This window comes from Ascaphus truei, chromosome 13 (assembly GCF_040206685.1).
Source record: "Ascaphus truei isolate aAscTru1 chromosome 13, aAscTru1.hap1, whole genome shotgun sequence".
Classification (NCBI taxonomy): Eukaryota; Metazoa; Chordata; class Amphibia; order Anura; family Ascaphidae; genus Ascaphus; species Ascaphus truei.
This window is the reverse complement of record NC_134495.1, coordinates 26,912,260-26,933,891: the sequence shown is the minus strand read 5'-3', so window position 1 is coordinate 26,933,891 and position 21,632 is coordinate 26,912,260. Positions and strand designations below refer to the sequence as shown.

The 21,632-nt window shown below is 41.1% G+C and overlaps 1 protein-coding gene across 2 annotated transcripts in view; it reads right to left on the bottom strand.

The window, feature by feature from the left end:
* Nucleotides 1–484: 484 nt before the first annotated feature.
* LOC142465090 (dehydrogenase/reductase SDR family member 4-like) overlaps nt 485–21,632 on the bottom strand; it is a 31,341-nt gene continuing 10,193 nt past the window's right edge. Inside the window, exons 4-9 of one of the 2 annotated variants that reach the window (XM_075568999.1) lie at nt 15,656–15,757; nt 12,755–12,825; nt 6,373–6,424; nt 1,718–1,852; nt 1,584–1,639; nt 487–882 (exon numbers count right to left, since the gene is read on the bottom strand). In XM_075568999.1, the coding sequence (XP_075425114.1) occupies nt 768–882; nt 1,584–1,639; nt 1,718–1,852; nt 6,373–6,424; nt 12,755–12,825; nt 15,656–15,757 (531 nt within the window). In that variant the 3' untranslated portion in view covers nt 487–767. Of the gene's footprint in view, nt 883–1,583; nt 1,640–1,717; nt 1,853–6,372; nt 6,425–12,754; nt 12,826–15,655; nt 15,758–21,632 lie in introns of both variants that reach the window. The other variant, XM_075569000.1, reaches the window with a different exon arrangement.

Sequence of the window (21,632 nt, the reverse complement as noted above, 5' to 3'; positions counted from 1 at the left end):
ACTCACAATTGTTCTGTGGGGGGAATTAAAGTTTGTAAATTAGTTTAGATGCAGAAGGAAATAAAATACAGTACTATGTATGATCCTAATAAAATATTTGTGCAGGACACTTTGACCCATATTTACTAAATGAGGAGTTCAGCAGGACGAATTCTAAGGTTGTCAACTACCAAAACGCTCTAGGGCTAAGGTCCCGCTGCACGCGCCTACATGCCTGCCTTGCGTCCTGGCTGCGCGTGCACGGCACTTCACCACAATCTGCAGGTTCCTTATTTCGGCAAGGGTGTGTGGCCAAAATAGTCAGGTGGGCGCATCCATGACAGGGCGGGGCCATGACACAAGCAAGTGTATGAGTATACAGGGGAGAAAATATGTATCAGGGGAGCTATATCAAAGTCACACATTTACAAAATAAAGAAAGAAAGAAATAATAAAATAGCAAAACACTAATGAAAAGTGCAAGGTAACAATTTTATTGAAAACAGTTTCATAGCATGTTAATAGACTGCAGCAGGGACCAGAGGACACACTTGTCCAGCTACCCCTCCCTCCCCGTAGTCCCCCCTGTCTATCTCCTGTAGTCTAGCATCGTTTACAAATCATCTTGCCTGTTACATCCATTGTTCCACCCATCATAAATTGCTTAAAACTTAATTAACATATATTAAATGATAATTATGGAAACACTAGTAACTATTACCTAGAGGATAATCAGACATAGAAAAAAGAGAGATTTAAATATGAGGAGAGTACAGTAAAAATAATTTTCATAGTCGTCCATGGGACCCGCCAGAAACTGTAATGTTTTCACCATTGATATAAGAAGCACCTGGAGAGCAAAGAAATGATGCAATCCCTCCGCATTCCTCTGGTTCCCCAATCCTAAAGATAAGGTCATATAAGACATATCAGTACATTTATAGAATAGAAATGTGCGAAACAGTCCATAATGCATTTGAAACATTTTAAGCATTTTTTTCTCCAAAAATGATTTCTTTCTAACTGTTTTGCCAAGTATCAAAAGGATAAAAATGTCCAAAATGAATCTTAGATTTAGCAAGTTTTCAGTGTAATATTCCCAGACAGTGAGATAACATGTGTGCCCTATTTACACTCTCAGTATTAAGCGGCTCTAGAGAGTTGCATGCATTAGCTTTAGATGACATCGAAGAATGAATATAACGTAGAACAAGTGGGAAATGGATATTGCACAGAGGTGGAATATACAGGTCAAACCAATTAAACTATGTTTATGTGCTGTATGTATCAACCTTGGATTGAGGTTGACAAACATTTGATCTTTTGCCTTGGGCGAACAAGCTATGTCCTATGTCCTATGTGCTGTACGAGTTTTAACTTTACATTTAAAAAACATTTAGGGTATCTTGATATATACATCAATTTTTTGATGTACAGTAAAATCCCAGCCAGTAGCAAATGTAAGATGTGTTGTACAAATGAGAAAATACTGTACATATAAAAAGAGAAATATATGCAATATCTATACACAAAATATATAACCGTGTCACATTGATTTTTTTAAAATCTGATGAAAATTAGCCTGTTAAAGTGTGTTCTCATACCTAGGTATGCCATAATATGTCATAATTTCTTTCTCCATCTCGGGTGTTTTTCTCACCTAAAAAACGCACAAAGGACACGTCAAGTGAAGGTTTGACATCCTCTTATTACTCACCCTTATAACCCTCACACTTACCACATCACTGAAACTGGTGTTGATTACTCCGAATACCAGACAATTTACTCGAATGTTCATGGGTTGCAATGCCCTTGCCAGGACCTTAGTTAGGCCAAGTAGTGCTGTCTTACTTACACAATACGGACCAAAATACTGAGTAAAACAAAATTAAATAAAGGAAGGTGAATAAGGATTTGAAAACAACAGAAGAGAAATAGATATACATTCTGTATGTGCCTGATTTTCCTCTGAGGAAAATAACTTGTGGTAACAGTATACTAAAACCCTGACTGACAATCAGGCTATAAAGGGGAAATATGGGCATTGTACCATTGAGTTAATACAAAGAGAGACAGTTGCACCTACATTGCTTAGCATCTATTAATAAATACATACTGTAGTAAGTGTTATTTTAGGACAGTATGAATAGGTGAGGTTAATAAACAATGACACAAATATTTTAAGGGATAAACAAGTATAGCCTGATATTATTCCTGTGACCAAATAAGATCACCTACGTTAGCTCACCACAGCTTTCTACAGTTGCTCTACACTGATAACTAGCAGCCGGATCTTACCATGATACTGTATGTAATTAATTCAATACTGTGAGAGTGAGGATATTTTGTGTGGTTACAAATCAAGTATGGTGCTCAGACCATCATTGTTACCTTCACCATGCATTCAAATATTCCACAAATGCCTTTTGCTTTTCTGAACCCCATGGTATGATTCATATCAGTTCAAATGTTTTATTGAATGCACACATCAAAAAATGAAATGCATATTTATAATATGTGATACTGTACATAGATCCCTTATTTGAACAGAATTTTCTTTTTATATATATATATATACCATTACAACATATTTTTATCAGTAAATTCTTTGACATCTGATCAAATGCAAGTGTACAGGTGAAGCCACTTCTATCTATCAGCAGCCGCAGAGCATGTGCTGGTGTACTGTATTGTATTGTATTGTATGTCTTTATTTATATAGCGCCATTAATGTACATAGCGCTTCACATTAGTAATACATGTGGTAATCAAATAAATAACAGATAATATAAATAACAGATCATGGGAATAAGTGCTTTAGACATAAAAGTAACATTTTGGAAGAGGACTCCCTGCCCCGAGGAGCTTACAGTCGAATTGGTAGGTAGAACGTACAGAGACAGTAGGAGGGAGTTCTGGTAAGTGCGTCTGCAGGGGGCCAAGCTTTATGTATTGTGTTCAGAATATCCACAGTGCTATTCATATGCTTCTTTAAGCAAGTGTGTCTTAAGGTGGGTCTTAAAGGTGCATAGAGAGGGTGCTAGTCGGGTACTGAGGGGAAGGGCATTCCAGAGGTGTGGGGCAGAAAGTGAGAAAGGTTTAAGGCGGGAGAGGGCTTTAGATACAAAGGGGGTAGAAAGAAGACATCCTTGAGAAGAACGCAAGAGTCTGGATGGTGCATAACGAGAAATTAGGGATGAGAAGTAAGGAGGGGCAGAAGAATGTAAAGCTTTAAAAGTGAGGAGAAGAATGGAATGTGAGATGCGGGATTTGATCGGAAGCCAGGAGAGGGATTTCATGAGGGGAGATGCTGAGACAGATCTAGGAAAGAGTAGAGTGATTCTGGCAGCAGCGTTTAGGATAGATTGTAGGGGAGACAGGTGAGAGGCAGGAAGGCCGGACAGCAGGAGGTTACAGTAATCAAGACGGGAGAGAATGAGGGCCTGAGTCAGAGTTTTAGCAGTCGAGCAACAGAGGAAAGGGCGTATCTTTGTTATATTGCGGAGGAAAAAGCGACAAGTTTTAGAAATGTTTTGAATGTGAGGGGCGAATGTGAGAGAGGAGTCGAGTGTGACCCCTAGGCAGCGTGCTTGGGCTACTGGGTGAATGATTGTAGTTCCAACAGTAATGTGGAAGGAGGTAATAGGGCCAGGTTTGGGAGGAAGTATGAGGAGCTCTGTTTTAGCCATGTTGAGTTTAAGGCGGCGGAGGGCCATCCAGGATGATATAGCAGAGAGACATTCAGAAACTTTGGTTTGTACAGCAGGTGTAAGGACAGGTGTTGAAAAGTATATTTGTGTGTCGTCGGCATAGAGGTGATAATTAAACCCAAAAGATGTTATTAGGTCACCTAGAGAGAGTGTGTACAGAGAAAAGAGAAGAGGTCCCAGGACAGAGCCCTGGGGTACCCCCACAGAGAGATAAATAGAGGAGGAGGAGGTGTTAGCAGAAGAGACACTGAAAGTACGATGGGAGAGGTAGGATGAGATCCAGGATAGAGCTTTGTTCCGAATACCTAGAGTATGGAGAATGTGGAGGAGAAGAGGGTGGTCCACTGTGTCAAATGCTGCAGAGAGGTCGAGTAATATGAGCAGAGTGTAATGACCTCTGTCTTTGGCAGCATGGAGGTCGTCAGTTATTTTAGTGAGGGCTGTTTCGGTGGAGTGAGCAGAGCGGAAGCCAGATTGTAGAGGGTCTAGGAGAGAATAGGTGTTGAGAAAATGGAGCAAGCGAGAGAATACAAGACGTTCTGCTTGGCAAGAGTTGAATAAAGCACAGTGCTTGACAGGGGGGAATGGCCCATAAGCATTAACACAGCGGGGTTCCTGCTTCTAAATGGGACTCCCGCTGTGTGAATCTTAATGGGCTGCAACAGTCTGTAAGAGACATGCAGTAAGACTGAGACTGAATCAGTCACTCTCCTGGCAGTCACGTGACGCGGGACATTTAAACATGGCAGAGTTACCGGCACCCCATATCGGGGCCAGTAACTCGGAAAGTAGGGGTTACCCAGAGCTGAAATTAATGTGGTTCAGCTCCAGAGACACTGCTTCAATACTGTATTATTTAAATAAAATAAAAGCCATGCAATCACTTGTTAGCGGTGCACAGGGAGAGTGACTGATTCAATCTACTCTCAATGCGCATCTTTTATAGATTGATGGCGCCCGGTAGGATTCACACAGCGGGAGTCCCATTCAGAAGCAGGAATGCCCGCTGTGTTAATCCTGATGGACCATTAGTGTCCTTACTTAGACTCCACAAGCCCACGTAGGCTCAGATATTGCCGTGACGATATTCGTGAGAGCAGCAAGACCAATCATATGGCTACATCGGTATATTGCTTAGCATAACTTAGTAAATATGACTCTATATAAACAATAGTTATTTGCAGTGGTGGGATTAACCCATCAAACTAATTGGCTTATTGTATGCAACTAACTGCAGTGTTGTTAATTGTGCCGGGTGAACAAATATTATTAATCATAAATATAAAGAAGGTGCTGTCCTTGTGTCAAAAACCCTGAATAAGGTGAGCCTCTTTTCTATATGTGTACTGGGCACCAAAATTAAACTGTATGCCTTTTAGGGGCATGAATGCTGTTCCTGTAAAATGGTATGCATATATTTGTGTGTGTGTGTGTGTACACTATACAGGAAATGTTAACGAATCAAGAAACCACTGGTATATGTCGGGTTATGAAAGCGCTGTGCATACTGTTTAATATTTAACACATATGCACCTCGGTCTATCACCATCGAACCAATGGCCTAGTGGAGCAATTCAACAAAACTCTTAATAATATGCTGCAGAAGGCCATGTGCTAATCTCGGAGAACGAATGCCGACAGCCCCAGTGAGAGACTGCAAGGAAAACGGTGGTCTGTCTACAGGTATGGGGTTCTGAGTGGGGAAAGAGTTTAGTTCTCCCAATATTAGTAAGTAATGAAGCTGTATTAGTTAGAGTTCCAAAGTGGAGTTATGTCCTTTTTTTTTTGCTTTGTATCCTTGTTTTACCCAGTAAATAACCCCTGTTCAAAATTAGATTGTAAGCTCTTGGAAGGAGAGAGAGAGAGAGAGAGAGAGGGAGAGGGAGAGAGAGAGAGAGAGAGAGAGAGAGAGAGAGAGAGAGAGAGAGAGAGAGAGAGAGAGAAAGAGAGAGAGAGAGAGACACAAACTTACAAATGATACTTTGTTCACACATGCTGTTTTAATTACTTTTGTAAGTGTGCCTGTTCTCCCCCCCTTGTCCATTCCCCTTCTATTTCATTAAATATACATTTTTTATGCTATGGAGCGTGCGCTTTCTGTTTTCATTTATTTTTAATGTGGTTCATCCTTTGGAAAGCAGCCTGGACTTCCGTACTTCAAGCAATTTTAAAAGATTTGTTCACTTGATCTCTATTCTCGGAAGGGTATATTTATGTTTTTTGTATTGTCTGTCTGGTCGGTTTTAGCTATTAGTATTGTTTTCATTATTTTATGCTTTCATTCTCTTCAACACATTGTTTTAAATTTCACTTTATTCTCTGACCACTTATCAATACTGTGTTTCAAATAAGTTTCTATTTTCACATTAATGTTCTAGATAATATTAGTGATCATTATTTAGTAGTGCTACCTTTTTCTAAAAAAAAATAATATATATCTATATATATATATATATATAGATATATTTATATATATATAGATATATATAGATATATGCTGTATATATATATATATATATATATATATATATATATATATATATATATATATATACACAGTATGTCACATGCCCTATGCGTTTAGTCACTTGCACAGTGACTTCATCAGGGTTGGGGTTCACACAGACTACCGAAAGAAATGTTTAGCAAACTGCAAAATGTGGTGTCCAACTGTAGAACTTACCTGGTGCGGTATGAAAGCCGCCATAGAAGAACATAGAATAATGGATCCACCTCTATAAATAAAAAAATAGACAGTTATAAGAATAATTTATCTAGGTATGATCATAATTATAGACTACAATAAAGGGCACTATTCAGAAAATTAGCCTTTCTTGTCTCAGTGCTACGCAAGTCTTTTAGAAAAGTAGAGGGAGATTGGCTGGAAAGAAAGCAAAAGTAATGAACTATGGAAATACGCAAAAGAAGTAAACTGAAATGCTCTGTTTTGTTGATATTAGATATGTTAAATGTGTAATCAATCTGTTTTGGTTCTAAAAGTGCTCATATTTTGATTTGTGGAGAAAATGTGAATTTACTTTTGTGACATAGTGCTTTCCCTGTCTAATGGCTTTGCTGGTGTAGTCAAGTTCCCCCTCTGAGGTTATGACCCTTGCTGTGTACCTTAGTGCTGGAGAGATGGGTCCGGTTGCGGTGGGCGTGCGGATGCACGGTCACGCGTGTCGGGAGCTCCAAGGGAGGGGGCGTGCAGCGGGAGGTTGCCGTTGTGCGCTGATGGGGCAATCGTGTCGCCGGGGGCTAAGGGGATCGCAGAGAGAGCCGCCATCTTAGGAAAGCTTGCGCATGCGCAGAGGAGCGGCAGCAGCCTTTCTAGGTCACGCATGCGCAGTGGGAAAGCGTGCGAACACTAGCCAATTAGGGAAGGCTGAGGGAAAAGACTACAAGTCCTTGAGCCTTAGGAGGGTCCCACCTGATGCCAGGGAGCGAATAGGAGCTGTGGAAGTGCTGCAGGTAGATATAGGAAGTGTGTCACAGGAGGTAGCGTGGCAAACTATGACACAGCAGATGCTGAATTCCTTGCAGAGAGGGTTGAGATCAGGCCTCACTGAAGAGATGGAAGAGACATTGCCTTGGTGGGATCACCTTGACGACGTCGCGGTGAAAGGGAGGATCGGCGGATCCTTTGTGAAGCTTCATCAGACCGGGTGCGACAGTTAGCAGTCAACAAGTGCACCAACATAAACCGGTCTATACCCAGGCACTCATCATGCCTATGAGGGTGGGTTCTTTGGGGACACTGTGGGACTAGTGGCCAAGGGACTTTACATGCTGTGGATCTCTTGGGGACTCTGTGTGAGATACACATTTCTCTGGACATGGTGTGGGATACGGTGGTGGGTAGCAATTCAGGATAATAAGCCCTGCAAGGCATATGGTAACTGTATCTTTAACTTACTCATAAGGTAGAGTAATCCCATAATCCATATCAATCGCTTCACAGTAAAGTTTGCATTATTTTAACTGTGTGGGTGTGTATTGTTGTGTCCTGTAAGGGGTTGTTTCCGCTCTGCTGGGATCCCTCACAGGTGGAGACGCTGCACCAGAGTAAGTATACACCCCAGGCCCTCTGAGGCAGAGGCTCAGGCTCCTGGAGCCAACAGGTATAAGAGCAGCAATTGGTAGTTTCCTGTGTTCTAGGGGAAACAGGGCTACACTGGTAAAGTTGGTTAATCTGCAGCCTGAGGCAATTAAAAACCCTGCAATAGAGACTGCACATAGACTGTCTGATCTAGGAAGCAGAGTGCACTTGGACGGCACATGAGTGCAGTCTGCTCTCTCTGATCCAGAAAGTTACTGGACCTGATCCATGCAGGAGAGATCACCCTGCAGCTTGAACCTTCATAACTCCTACCCTAGCAAGGAGGAATTCGTGTGCCCAAAGGTAAACCTACCTCAGACTGAACTTGTGCTTTATTGGTGGTAAGGATTTAGTCCCCCAACCCATAACAAACAACTAAGTTATGTGTAGTCAGCACTCCATGCCGAGCTAGCTACTGTATGTTTATTTTTGTTTGCTCATATGCTGAACAAAAGCAATATTTTATGTTAAAGCATACGGCAAAATAAAAGCCCACCTTTATTTTCCAACCCTCTGCACACATCTCCTACACAATAAAAAATACTTTTATACGATTACGTGTCCTGTATGATTGAATTACTGTTATATTTCAAGTGCTGTTTGTATTGTGTGGAGTTAGAACCAGATATATTTTGAAACCATATAACTGATTGACTGGCGTTAATGCCGAGTGGAATAGAGCAGAGCACACTAAAAAAGGCCTCTGCATCTGTTAGTCGTTTAGAATCAAGCAGAAAAGAGGTTCAAAACAAATAGATAACAAAATACAGTATTTAAGTGCACCTGTAACTGAAAATAAAGTGCACTAAATGAGGATGTGGAGTTTAAAAGAAAAACCATGGGGGATACCGAGCAGAGCACCACGCTTAAGGCCCACTGGGAAGTGAACACAGCTTCCTGCCCAGTGGCCACAGCATGGGTGCACTCTGCTCGGATGCGGGAGAGCACCAACACCCGGAATAAGGCCTGGCAGTTAAGGGATACCTCCCCAGCCAAACGCTGCTTCCTGGACTTTGTTGGAACAAGGAAGGTATGAGCAAGGGTATTTGTATTTTGAAGTACTGTACACTAAATTGTTAGCACTTACAACTTCATATTTGCAACAATGAGCAGGGTTGAGAATGCCACTCAATGCTCATCTTGCCACATGTACAGTATGTGCACTTGGAACAGCTGTTCCAGGGAGTATACTGCTGTGGAAAGTGTGTGCAGGTGGTCTCTATGGAGTCACAGAATGTTAATCTGAAGAGGCAACTAACTGCCCCTTCCCAATAGATTTGTTAGATTCAGTGAAGATATTGGGAGTGTATGGGCAGGAATTGCAAGGTTGTGGGATACTGATCCCTCTAGTAGGCGGGAAATAGTTCCTCCAGCACACAAGGGACTCTGGATACTAAGGGACCAAGTATATAGCAGAGAGGAAGAAACCCAAATAAAGCACTCAGTTCCCTATTCTGAATGAAAAGATGAATGAATTAAAAATAAATCTTTAATGATCATCAATGGACACACACATGAATCTACATAAGTATTCTGGATTCAATTAAAACAAAACAATTGAGTGGTATTAAATCAATGTTTCCAAGGGATCTGATATGCAGCTGGCCCTTACAAAATGGTGTCTCTTAAGACAGTAGGGGTGTGGATAGGATGGTAATGGGTGGAGTTACCTGTAATAGAGGTAAGTTAACCACAGCGACTGTGTCACTGGGGGCTACTAGTAGAGTGTAGACGTGCCCCTAAAGAATTGTAGGAAATTACCATATATGAGCACCGAGCAGTACCAATCCCAAAAGTATGCAAATGATGAACACTGGAAGTTGTAAGTGTACAGAGACTGTGAGTCTGAGATATAGCCTCTAGTATGTACCTGGAGTCCCAGAGTGCAGCGAGAAACTGCCACAACGATAACGCAACTAATAGAGTGCTAGCGCACAATTACCAAGACTGCTGTGTGGCAGATGTGCATATCTATGCCATATTAATGAATGGGCTCAACCGCTGTGTACTGTGCAACACTGTCAACCCAACATTAGATGGTGACCCTGGGAACCCCCTGTATTGGCTACACTACACCACAGAGGTAACTATGTATACATATTCAGTGCTCCAAACAGCAATGTAACAGTGTGGCAGTATGTATGCCTATGCCCATATTAGTGAATGGGCTCGACCGTGCAGTACAGTGGAACAAGCTATCTCAAAGCAAAACTAAACTATATATATATCCTTGTTGTGTTAATACTGTTAGGTCCAGAGCTGGTGAGCAACTGAAGTTCTGGCGGTGTATATGCCCCTACTGGTGCTCCCTTGTTCCCTCCTGTGCAGACGTCTCTGCTAGTGCTGGTGGAATTTTTCTCAGGTAGGGGCTACAACTAACTTAGTGTACACAGAGATTGGATAGTGTCCCAGATACCACTCAGGGAAATATAGTAGAAAGCTGTGGTGTGGCTGAGTGGGGAGTGATAGGGGTAGCGATGTCCTTGAACATCAAAGTCATTTTTATAGCAGGTGCTCCAAACAGTTTACATGATTATCGTGATGATGATCCCTTTTGGGTAGACTGTATCTGCTGCTCTGTTTCCAAGCGGCTAGTGGCACTGTGCCTTTATACAAGTGTATGGCTGTACACTCGAATAATAAAGGTATTAACCTATTATTGTGTCCTACACAGAAGCTCGAGTATCTGACTGCTGACAGTAGGTTGGAACTGTCGGTCCCTTGTGAGCGCTATAATAGTTGATTGTTGTTGTTGGGCGCAGAGTGTCCACAGGATGTGTGGCTCCTGTCCCCTTAGTGATTGTGAAGCTTATAGCCCAAGGGATATTCGGGAAACAAGTAAGTGATCTCTTGTTTCCTATGTGGTGTCAGAGCTATTAAGCAGGTGTGTGTCCATCTTGTTAGTAGTGTTGCCTATTTAACCTGTCAGCCGTGGCTGTTTATTTTAAAAGGTAAGTCTCTGGCTGTGTGGCTTACAGTTTTCACGTGGACTAAAGCGCAGAGTGTTGGCTGTATCTTTAGCCTAGTTACTCCATTGTCTGAATCAGCGTTTCTCTGCTGCGGCTTTGATCATGGCAGTCTAGTTAATGACTAGTAACAAAAACCTGCCCTACGGGTAAAACAGGTGAACAGTGCTGATGTCCTTTTGATAATATAATATAGGCAAGACCGAGACCTAAACCGTGTGTAGGGTTTGAGATCTTAGGGCTCGGTGTTACTGAGTAGGTAGATAGTGAATATTGAATAGAATCTTGAGCCGCTGCTCCAAATGAAGCAGTCTTATGATTATCTTTTTGTAGCCAGTTACCAGTGTAGCGGGTAAATCGGGGGCCTTTCAGCCATGGCTGTTATACAAGGTAAGTTCCTAGCTGTAAGCTTGGTGGTCTTCACGCATACTATTGCCCACAGTGTTGGCTTTAAATTAGCCTGCTGACACTGTTTCATCTGTATAGCAATAACTATTCATGCCTGTGCTTCTAGACAATATGCTAATTTCTTTCTGTTAACTTTGTCCCAAACAGACTGCTACATTGCCATTTCTGTTTATCCTGGGTATACAGTAATTAATACAGGTGCACCTAAGGGGATATATGTGCTGGTAGTAGATGTACACAGATTTTTGTGGTATCGTGATTCTGTTTACCTGAACCGCGTGTCTGTGTGAGTATGGATTCAAGTTTTAGAAATCATAAAGGAAATTACTGGTTTTAGTCTCCAGTTGGATCCTTTTGTGGTTTTCTTGGGTGCGTGGATGTGTATAAAAAGTATGTCCTTAAATCTAACACCAGTTTTCTAATTATACATGTACTATTAGATGCCAGATTGTTCATTTCTTCTCATTTGAAGAATACTGTAGTGCCGACAGTTATTCTAAAACAAATCAGTGGCAATTACCAAAAAGACCCAGGTACATGCTGGGTACATGCTGCACAATTTCATGCAGAGACTAATGACCCATCGGATTAATAGTGGGGGTTCCTGGCTGTCCCATTCAAACTGAGGACCTAGGACCCCTGCTGTGTTAATCTGATGGGCCATTAGCCTCTGCAGAAATGTCACTGAAATGTACCCAGCATATACCCAGCATGTATCTGGCTAGTTTAAGGCAAGTTTAAGGCAAGTTTTAGAATACTCGTTTGCTCGTCTGTATATCAAAACCAAATATTAGACAATGGTTGACTGGAGCATGGGAAATATGTGCTTCAGAGAGCATTACTTTTTCTTTACGAAAAAAACACTCTAAAAACTGTATAAGGATATCTGGTTTCCTTTCTTGTTTTATTTGGAAATACATAACTCTATCATAACGAGACCCGATGATGCTGGGAGTTATAGTATATAGATTAATTTTTTTTTTTTAAATGTTATTCATATACATGCATATTTATTTATTATGAAATGAAGAGGTCTCAGATATGAAGATGGTGTCCTTTTTATTTTTATTTTGTGGCTATGTCTAATGTTCTTACAGAATTCTTAGATAATATATGAGCTATGTTATTGTTTAGTTTTTTTTCATGATAGATTCATATTCTATACTGTAGATGATTTGACAGTATTGAAATCAGTGTTTTAAATATTTTAGATATATTCATTCTACTATATATGTTTAATTATTGTATTTATATTGTTTCGTATTATTCAAAAACGAATAAAAAGATTTTTTTAAAGCATAAGATGCAAATTACTGTACACAGTCAAAATACATTACGTACCTGTACATATTGTGTATTTCTCATGTTCTGTATGATTCAGCTGCAGAGCATGTTAATGAACACAAGCCACATACAGTAAACAAAAAATTGAATATTTCGCATCTTTCGTACATTACACAAATACAGTACATGGACATCTTTTTGCATGCATTATGCTAGGTGCTACTGAGGCTTCCTCAGATGAAGACCTTAAAAACATTATAATGCATCATTTTTGTCAAGCCACGTCCATCATGTGTGACGTCTCTTACCCTTGTTTCTGCATATGTGGAACAACAAGTTTTGCCATTAGGAAATATGACGTAACATTCACTCCAAGAACCTGAAATGAAGGGAAATGGAAAATGACCAGATTCACTAAGCAGTGTTAAATCAGTGAAATGCAAAAGCAATTCTGTAAAACAACCTTAACTCAAGAACAGTAAGCGTGGAAAGAGCAAAGTATGTGGTCATCATTGATCAGAATGAGCACATTCGGTATATGGTAAAGCCTAGCACACCTGCAGTAGTATGACATTTCTAGTATGTCATAGGAGAGGGAGTGGCTCAGTGAGTAACGACACTGACTGGCACTGAGAGTTTGAAGCAGGGAAACCGGGTTCAATTCCCGGTGTCAGCTTCTTGTGACCTTCGGCAAGTCACCTTATCTCCCTGTGCCTCAGGCACCAAAAACATAGATTGTAAGCTCCACGGGCAGGGACCTGTGCCTGCAAAAAAGCCCTGTAAAGTGCTGCATACAAGAACAAGAACAAGTACCACCTCTTCTTACCCTGGTGCTTGTGGTTGCTGCCGGGGCGGCCGCGGCGCCAGGGACTCCCGGAGGTATTGTCTCAGGGCGCCGCCATGTTATGCACGATTTGCGCATGTGTAGTAGTGTGATAGTTGCGGCAGCCCCTAGACTTGCGCATGCGCAGTGATACAGGAGAGGCGGCCATTTTAGATAGGAGCATCCCTATCGGCGGCCATTACCAGGGAAGGCTCTGTGTGGGACTACAAGTCCCATGAGCCTCAGGGAGTTGGGATACCACGTGGTCACAGCAGCCAATGGGGTTGTCAGTACTCTCTGCTCTCTGATTCTGAAACATTCAGCGCGCTGGAGAAAACAGGCAGTTGGTGACAGTTTGTGCTGGGAGGCAAGGGGAGAGGAGGTGCATAGTGCAGGGGGTTAGTGACCCACTGCATAGGCCAGAATATTCCCCTAGGCCCCAGCGCAGGCGCTGAGTCACCACCAGCTTGTGGTACTGCAGGGGACAGCCCTAGATAGGGATAGTAGCAGTCAGGGACACAGCATCTTCCTGAGCTACAAGGTGATCTGTAGTTTGGGATCAGACTGCATTGCAGAGTCAAGCCTCGTGAGAGACCTCCCTGACAGTGAGGAACTACTCGTGAGTGACTATGCTGGATCTGCGGATCCTTTTCAAAGTATCAGCGACCGGGTGCTTGAGCGCCCGGCTGGTATTATTATAAAGTGCACCAAAACTGGTACCTACAGGCGCTGATCCGCCTTGGGGGTTGATTTCTTGGAGACAATAAAGGTTAAGTGACCAAGGGACTGGTCCAGTACTTTGGACACGGTGTGGGGTGCACACGGTGGTGGGGAAGGGACACTTGCACAGTGGGTGCACTCTGAACTACTGGTACACAGCTATATCATTCTTATATGTGTATATGTCATTCAAGGTTATAACTGCCATATAAGTGTGTATGTTTGCTAATGTTATTTCATGCATATGTGTTATTAGGACCAAAGTATATATATATAGTAAACTGTTACATATACTTGTGAGTTGTTATTATTGTTCTTGTCCAGGGGAATCTCCCATCTAGGGGATCCTGGGCAAGTAGAGGAGCTGCCATTTACTATTGTTGCCCCAGGCTCCCAGTTAGCGGAGGCTCAGATCTCGGTGAGCCAGAAGGTATATACAGCATCAGTAGCCTGTCTAGTCAGCATTAAAGAGGGTTACAATTATTATGTACTGTAATTAATCTACATCACTGAGCCGATGCCTCCTAGAAAAGTATCTTCATTGTGGAATCAATCAATCAATCAGGGATGCCCTGATGAAGGTTCTTTATATGTTGTCTTTATGATGCAGTAATTAACATGCTCTCTGTGTGCCTGACTTTTGGTTTCTCACTGTGGCCAGGATGTTAGGACATTAAAAAAAATATAAAATGCTGAGGAGCAAAAGCCATCCCACCCCAAGAGAGGAATAATGTTACAGTTTCCATAGGTTACATGACTTTGCCATTGAGTGCGTTAAAATGATCATTTGTGTTAGTTTAGCATTGCAATAATTATATTACATAATTAATGCAAGAGTGCCTAAAATATAGGATTAATACTTAAACGCAAATAATTGGTAACCTATACATACAGAATACAGATGTTCATCTTAATACCATCCCCTTGTCTTATTTTCTTTGTATTGTACATGTCTGTTTCAAGATGCCAACAGTAACACAATTTACACTCCATTGACTCTGTTTTTCAAACATGAAACACTGAGTGGCTGAGACAGATGCCAGCACCACCTGAGAGGACAACTATCACGATCCATAGGCATCTGGTATCCAGAGTGGAGAATAAACCTTGCCACCTGGAGTAATGGGTTGCATACAGTAGCTAAATTCTCATTTTTATCAAATTTGTGTATGTGCATATCATACCATTTTTAACCAATACATATTTACAAATTACAATGCAATAAGAGGTCCTGCACCTTCTTTCTTCTCTTTTTGTCCATGTAGATTGTGATGCCCTGACATCCTTTCATGAAAAGCAGCAGACTCTCTTGATTCCCAAAGGGAACTTTATATTCTTTATACCAACATTGGTCTATCACAATATATTTATATATATATATTTGCACTGTGATTTACCAGGTGTGTGTTTAGCTATATCACTGCACCTCATCTTCTACTGTATATAGCAATATCACTCACCATATATGGTCTTTATAGACCCATTATTGAGTATTCACATTGTTTATATTCACAAATTTAATTATACACACTTTGTGCCTCTGATTTTTTTTGGTCGATATTTCATATATGTTAATATTCATTTTAGTCATATAATAACACATTTGCCTATGTTTTAATGTTCACTGCTTTTAGAAAAAAGTAATTTTATTTATAGCAATATTTACCTTATCCCACATTTCTTCAGTAGTCTCCAGTAAAGGACCCACATTGGGGTTAACAGCTGCATTACAGATGAGAATGTTGATTTTACCGTAGCGCTGCAGGGCCTGAGTAACAATAGAATTAATTAAAGAGGCTTGTTTGTCTAGAGAAAAAATACAATGTTCCAAAAGATGACGTCAGAGAAACTCATTAGCACAAACCTATATCTGTGTAAGAACTCTGCAGTAACTTGCACTGCTCATCTTAAATGAAAAGAGAGCCAATGAAAAGAGAGCCAATGAAAAGAAAGCCAATGAAAAGTACTGTAGTTTGGAAGAAAGAATATTTTAAAATGCCTGATAAAGAGAATAAGTTAAAGATCCAAGATTAAAAATGCTGTAGCCCTCCAATGTGGGGTATTCTCGTAGCTGTGAAATTTGACAGTTGTATTCTGAATTACAAATTGCATTGTTTACATTGTCAAGAGTGAAAACAATAAAATAAATAAACCAAATTCAAGTGCAGTGGGGTAAGTGAATGAAGCACTCACATACGTTTTGATGATAAACGTCTCTGCAAACTCCTCTTCTCTTGAAAAAATGTATAGAGAGGACATACTGTAGCATAAGACAGTTTAATAGAACATCAAAGCAAAAGCTGGGAGAGAAAAGATACACTCACATTCTCCCAGTCTTTTGAAGCATTGAGTGCTTTAAGGGACACTCACACCACTCTGGATCACCCAAATCGTCCAGCTAACCTGTCCTTGGATGTATACTCCACTCCGGCAGCCTTGATCCTCTGATCCTCATGGCTGTCGGCGTCGGCACTTCAGTGTTTGCGCGTGCCACAGAACGGCATCTCGCTGGAGTCAAAAGGCTTAGTTGCTGTTTACAGGATTATCAGAGGGTCAGAAAACCCTACGCGTTTTGCCTTTTCCTTGTTCTGGCCTCCTCAGGGAAGATCAACCACTGAGGAAGCTGGAACAAGGAAAAGGAGAAATGCATAGGGTTTTTTGTCCCTCTGTGGATCATACAGGTGTGCCAACAAGTATTCTAAAACTTGCTGTAAACTTGCCTTGGAATATCTGGGGCAATCACCAACAAGACCCAGATACATGCTGGGCACATGCTGCAAAATGTCAGTGACATTTCTGCAGAGACTAATGGCCCATCGGCTTAACACAGCAGGGGTCCCTGGCAGTCCCATTCAGTTTGAATGGGACTGCCAGGGACCCCCGCTGTTAATCCAATGGGCCATTAGTCTGTCTGCAGAAATGTCACTGAAATGTTGCAGCATGTACCTGGAGCTTGTTGGTGATTGCCCCAAATTTGTTTTAGAATACTTGTTTGCACTACAGTACATCATACTCTGTGAAGTATACCTCCAAGGACAAGTTGACTGGACGATTCTGGTGATCCCGAGTGGTGTGAGTGTCCCTTACAGCACTCAATGTTCAAAAGACTGGGAGAAAGGGAGTGCTTCTTTTCTTTCCCAGCTTTTGGTTTGATGTTCAATTATACTGTATTGTGCTATGTCCTCTCTATAAATTTTTTCAAGAGAGGAGGAGTTTGCAGAGACATTTATCGTCAATACTTATGTGAGTGCTTCATTCACTTACCACCACTGGACTTGATTTTGTTTTTTTTATTTTATTGTTTTCATTCTATTGCGCTTGATTATTCCACTTTTATGTATGCACACAGTTTCTAGAAACTGTTTTCGTTGAGCAGCACGGAGGAGCACACTTATAATTAAATTATAGTTATTATAATATATTATTGGTTATATATTCAGTTTGCGCTTCTTTTTTCCAATTTATATGGTTTACATTGTGTCTATTAAAATAGAGAATACCAGTAGTTGAACAGCCAATGCCTGTCTTACCTGAAGGTGGTGCAGCTGCCTTGGAAAAAACGTATGACCAGTAGTGCAAAAAATCTAGGTACAATAATGTATTATAGGCACATTCAAAAACAGTAAGAGAGAGCACTCTTACGCATTTCGCGTGGTCACCCACGATTTATAAAGCGTGGGTGACCACGCGAAATGCGTAAGAGTGATCTCTTACTGTTTTTAAATGTGCCTATAATACATTTTTGTACCTAGATTATTTGCACTACTGGTCATACGTTTTTTCCAAGGCAGCTGCACCGCCTCTCACGACTCTTTGTATGCTGAAATCTTCTGGTAGGAGCACGCCGACAGCACCCGGATCTCCATATAGTCATCAGTGAGTAACTTTATATTCATTATATGTTGCTTATTCAATGTGACTTTTACTACAATCAAGGTCCAATACAGCCATTGACACCATACAAGATATACCTATGATAGGCTATTGGGAGTCTGCAGATAGTGGCATTTAAGGGACCCTTATAGTGGTATATATTGATCACAGACTTTGTGGATTTTGGAGTTCTGGGTTTATCAAGCTGTTTTGATTGGAAAGATAATGAAGATTCAAATGCTCTAAATTGCATATTCAATACATGGACATTTCCTGGTTAGCATTGCTAGGGGTCTATTCCTCTATTCTCTTATCATTTACCTGAAGGTGGCATTAGAGAGAGAGAGAGAGAGAAAAATTAAGCGAGAGAGATTGATTTGAGTAGCGTCCAAAATACTACTCTATATATATCCTATCAAACGTCCCTCAAATAACATGGAGCGACACCTGTGTTAAATAAACCACTAATAATAACACACAAATAATCACCTAGGATTATATATAGCCCCCTGTAGTTGCACTCTAGATAGGTGACCAAATATAGTATAATGTCAACTCATAGAAGGCCAAACAATTGCCTAATCCTTAAATAGGATGCACCGCAGAAAGGTCACACTCAAATGAAAATAACAAATACTTTAATAAAATGCTATAAAAACGACGAGACACTATAGATAAAATCCCCAAATGTGTGGTGTCACGGTGCAAAAGTATGAACAAAATGTGTTCAAAACATATAGCTAAAGGCAAATCAAAAGCTATACTAAGGCTGCACAATCCCATACGCACATGTGTGGTAAACCAAGATAATGCTGTGGTAATGAACAGCGCAGGGTAGGGCATAAAAGGAGCTGAATGCAAAAAAATGATGGTCTAGTATATAGCATATAACCTCCTGCGTATGGTGATGAATAACAGCTCTAACTATATATAATCCTAGGTGATTATTTGTGTTTTATTATTTGTGCTTTCTCCCTTGCACCAGGTAGACTACTTTCTGGCTTTTTGTATGTGTGTCTGGTGTAGCGACCTGCCCTTTGTGTATATATATTAAATAAACCACTCAAAGGTTTAAGCTCCCGTAACCAATCCTTACTTTCCCAAATTCTCACAGCAGCTTGTTGCTTGATAACGGCCTCATGGAAAAACTTAAAGCTCCATCCCTTACTCAACTTACCAAACAACATTATGACTTAATGTTAATTAAAAAAACTCTCAGCCCTTATTAAAGAAAACATTCTGACATTTCACAAGAAATGGGACAGTGGTTGACTTGTTGTATTTATGTGTGTCCTAAACCACAGTTACTGTTCCATTTCTTGGAAACGCATTGGTAGGAGGGAGGGTCGAAGGACATACTCCTTTTATTTTGTTAACATTTTTACTCACATTAATTATTAACCTGTGAACATTAAATAATCTCTCTTTTGAGTATTATTGTAAGGAATCCACACCTCAGTTTACTGCTTACCTTGCCTCACAGACCTGTGCAGTCCTGGAACACTCCCTCTGGTATCTACTGCAGCTGTGCAACCTATCACTGCAGCCTAGCCTTGTGCTCACTAATTGGAGCAGTGCCTTCACACCCTCCTCCGGGGATTGGACCGCTGGCCTTTAAGAAGCATAACCCTTCCTGGCTTTCACAAGTGTTCTGCCACAAGCCCTATGGCTTGGCTCTGTTGTGTTCCAATCTCTCTAGTTCTATTCCCTAGTTCACGCAGAGTTCTGTTCCTGTCTCCTGTGCTGAAGCGGAGTACTCTCCTTGTTGACTTCAGCTCCTTGTTTCCTGAGACCGGCTGCTAGTCTCACGCAGCGGTCAGTTCCTGTCTCCTGTGCTGAAGTGGAGTACTCTCCTTGTTGACTTCAGCTCCTTGTTTCCTGAGATCGGCTGCTAGTGTCACGCAGCGGTCTGTTCCTGTCTCCTGTGCTGAAGCGGAGGTTTCCCCTGTGTTGTCTTCAGCACCCTTGTTCCTGGGGCCTGCTGCTCATTCTCTATTGCAGAGGCTGTGTCCTGGTTCCTGCGCTGAAGCGAAGGATTCTCCATCCCGCTCAGGACTCTTGCGCTGAAGCACTGATCTACCAATGCTGCCAGGCGGTGTGCCCACTCTGGTCTACCTATCACTTCCTGAGACCAGTACCATGGGCCATGGTCGCCGCATGCACAGAGTCCACTCCCGCGCTCACGCTCCTAAGCTGAAGTGGGGAACTCCTGACTACCTGTTGCCGAACGCCTGCTTGAACAACGTTTACCCTGATGTCTCCAGTCCTGACCCTGGCTTGTCCACTGACGATGCTGCCTTCTCCAGTCCTGACCCTGCTACGTACGACTACGAACTGCGCAATCCGGATCAGCCTGCGCGGTCTAAGGTCGGTGCTTTTACAACCCCACCTCAGCCACGCGGTCCGACCCAGGTTTGTGGCGAGCACAACAGTGACAATTATACAGTATCTGTGTTAATCAATGCATTGTCCACTCACTAGTCTTAGTATTGTACCTCTCTTAACCCGGCTCCAAAGGAGTTTGCATCAGATTGACTCTATATACAGTATTGCAGTGCTCAGTCTATATTATAGTCTATATACAGTCTATATGTAAACACCTAAACATAGTACAATAAACAACATAGTTTCCATAACAAAAATCACATAAGTCCATGTGCTGCCTGATAATCTAATTGGTTTTCTCTAGAAACCAGATCTGATACTGGGAAGCAAAAATACTTCTATGGCGCTAGGACAATGATTTGAATGAGATCAAACCCTTTGCAAACAAATTTCTTTTGAAATCCACTCCGTTATTCCAATCTACTTTGCCAAAAATGGTTTTTCAAAACAGCATGCAGTGCTAGCAGGAAATATGCAGACGGAAACAAAAAGGGAAAAAAGGGCCACAATATATTACCCTTTGGATAAATATAATTGCTAAAACATTGTTGAATAACCTTGTGAAGGCCGATGTTATAAACACAGGATTATTTTATTATTAGATACTTCCATATAAAAAACCCATAAAAAACAGTGGATACATCTGCATGATGTTGGACTTGTGTCTTCTCTGTTAGGAAAAATTAGAATTCTACTCACAACATGTCGCTAGGACATGAGCCTAGTAGAGCTCAACCCCGGTATAACACGATTAATTACAACGCGGATCCGCTTATAACGCGATGCAAGCGTGGCTCCCAATTTTTGTATTTATGAATACTTTGCAACACAATTATTGGTATTTTAAATACTTTATTGTACAATGCATACAATTGTACATTATTTCTAACGCGATCCGCTTATAGTGTGATGTGATTCTTTGGACCCCCTAAGCACAGCGTTATAAGGGGGTTGAGCTGTAATTTGTAGTCTTGCTGTTGTGTTCCCCAGCCGGTTTATTTAATTTTTATTTCATTCATTAGTACTACTGTAGTTGAGTTATATTTTTTATACACATTAATTGTGTTAGTACACATATTCACATTCACCAATACATGGCACAATAATTTAATACTGGTTTATTTCTGTAGATTTGGGTACATGCATGTACATGTATGTACATATGTATCTAAAACATGCATTTATGACACTATGTACTGTACTCGTGTATGATGCAATAGAGGTATTAATTCATGTATAAACGACAGAATTTATATGTATGAGTACTAGCACCAACTATTTGATGCCAATGTTATACAATTTGGACTATTACATAAGCCTGAATTAAGGCATGTATGTTGTGTGAAGTGAAAAGATTCACTCCAGTCTAACAATAACATACTACA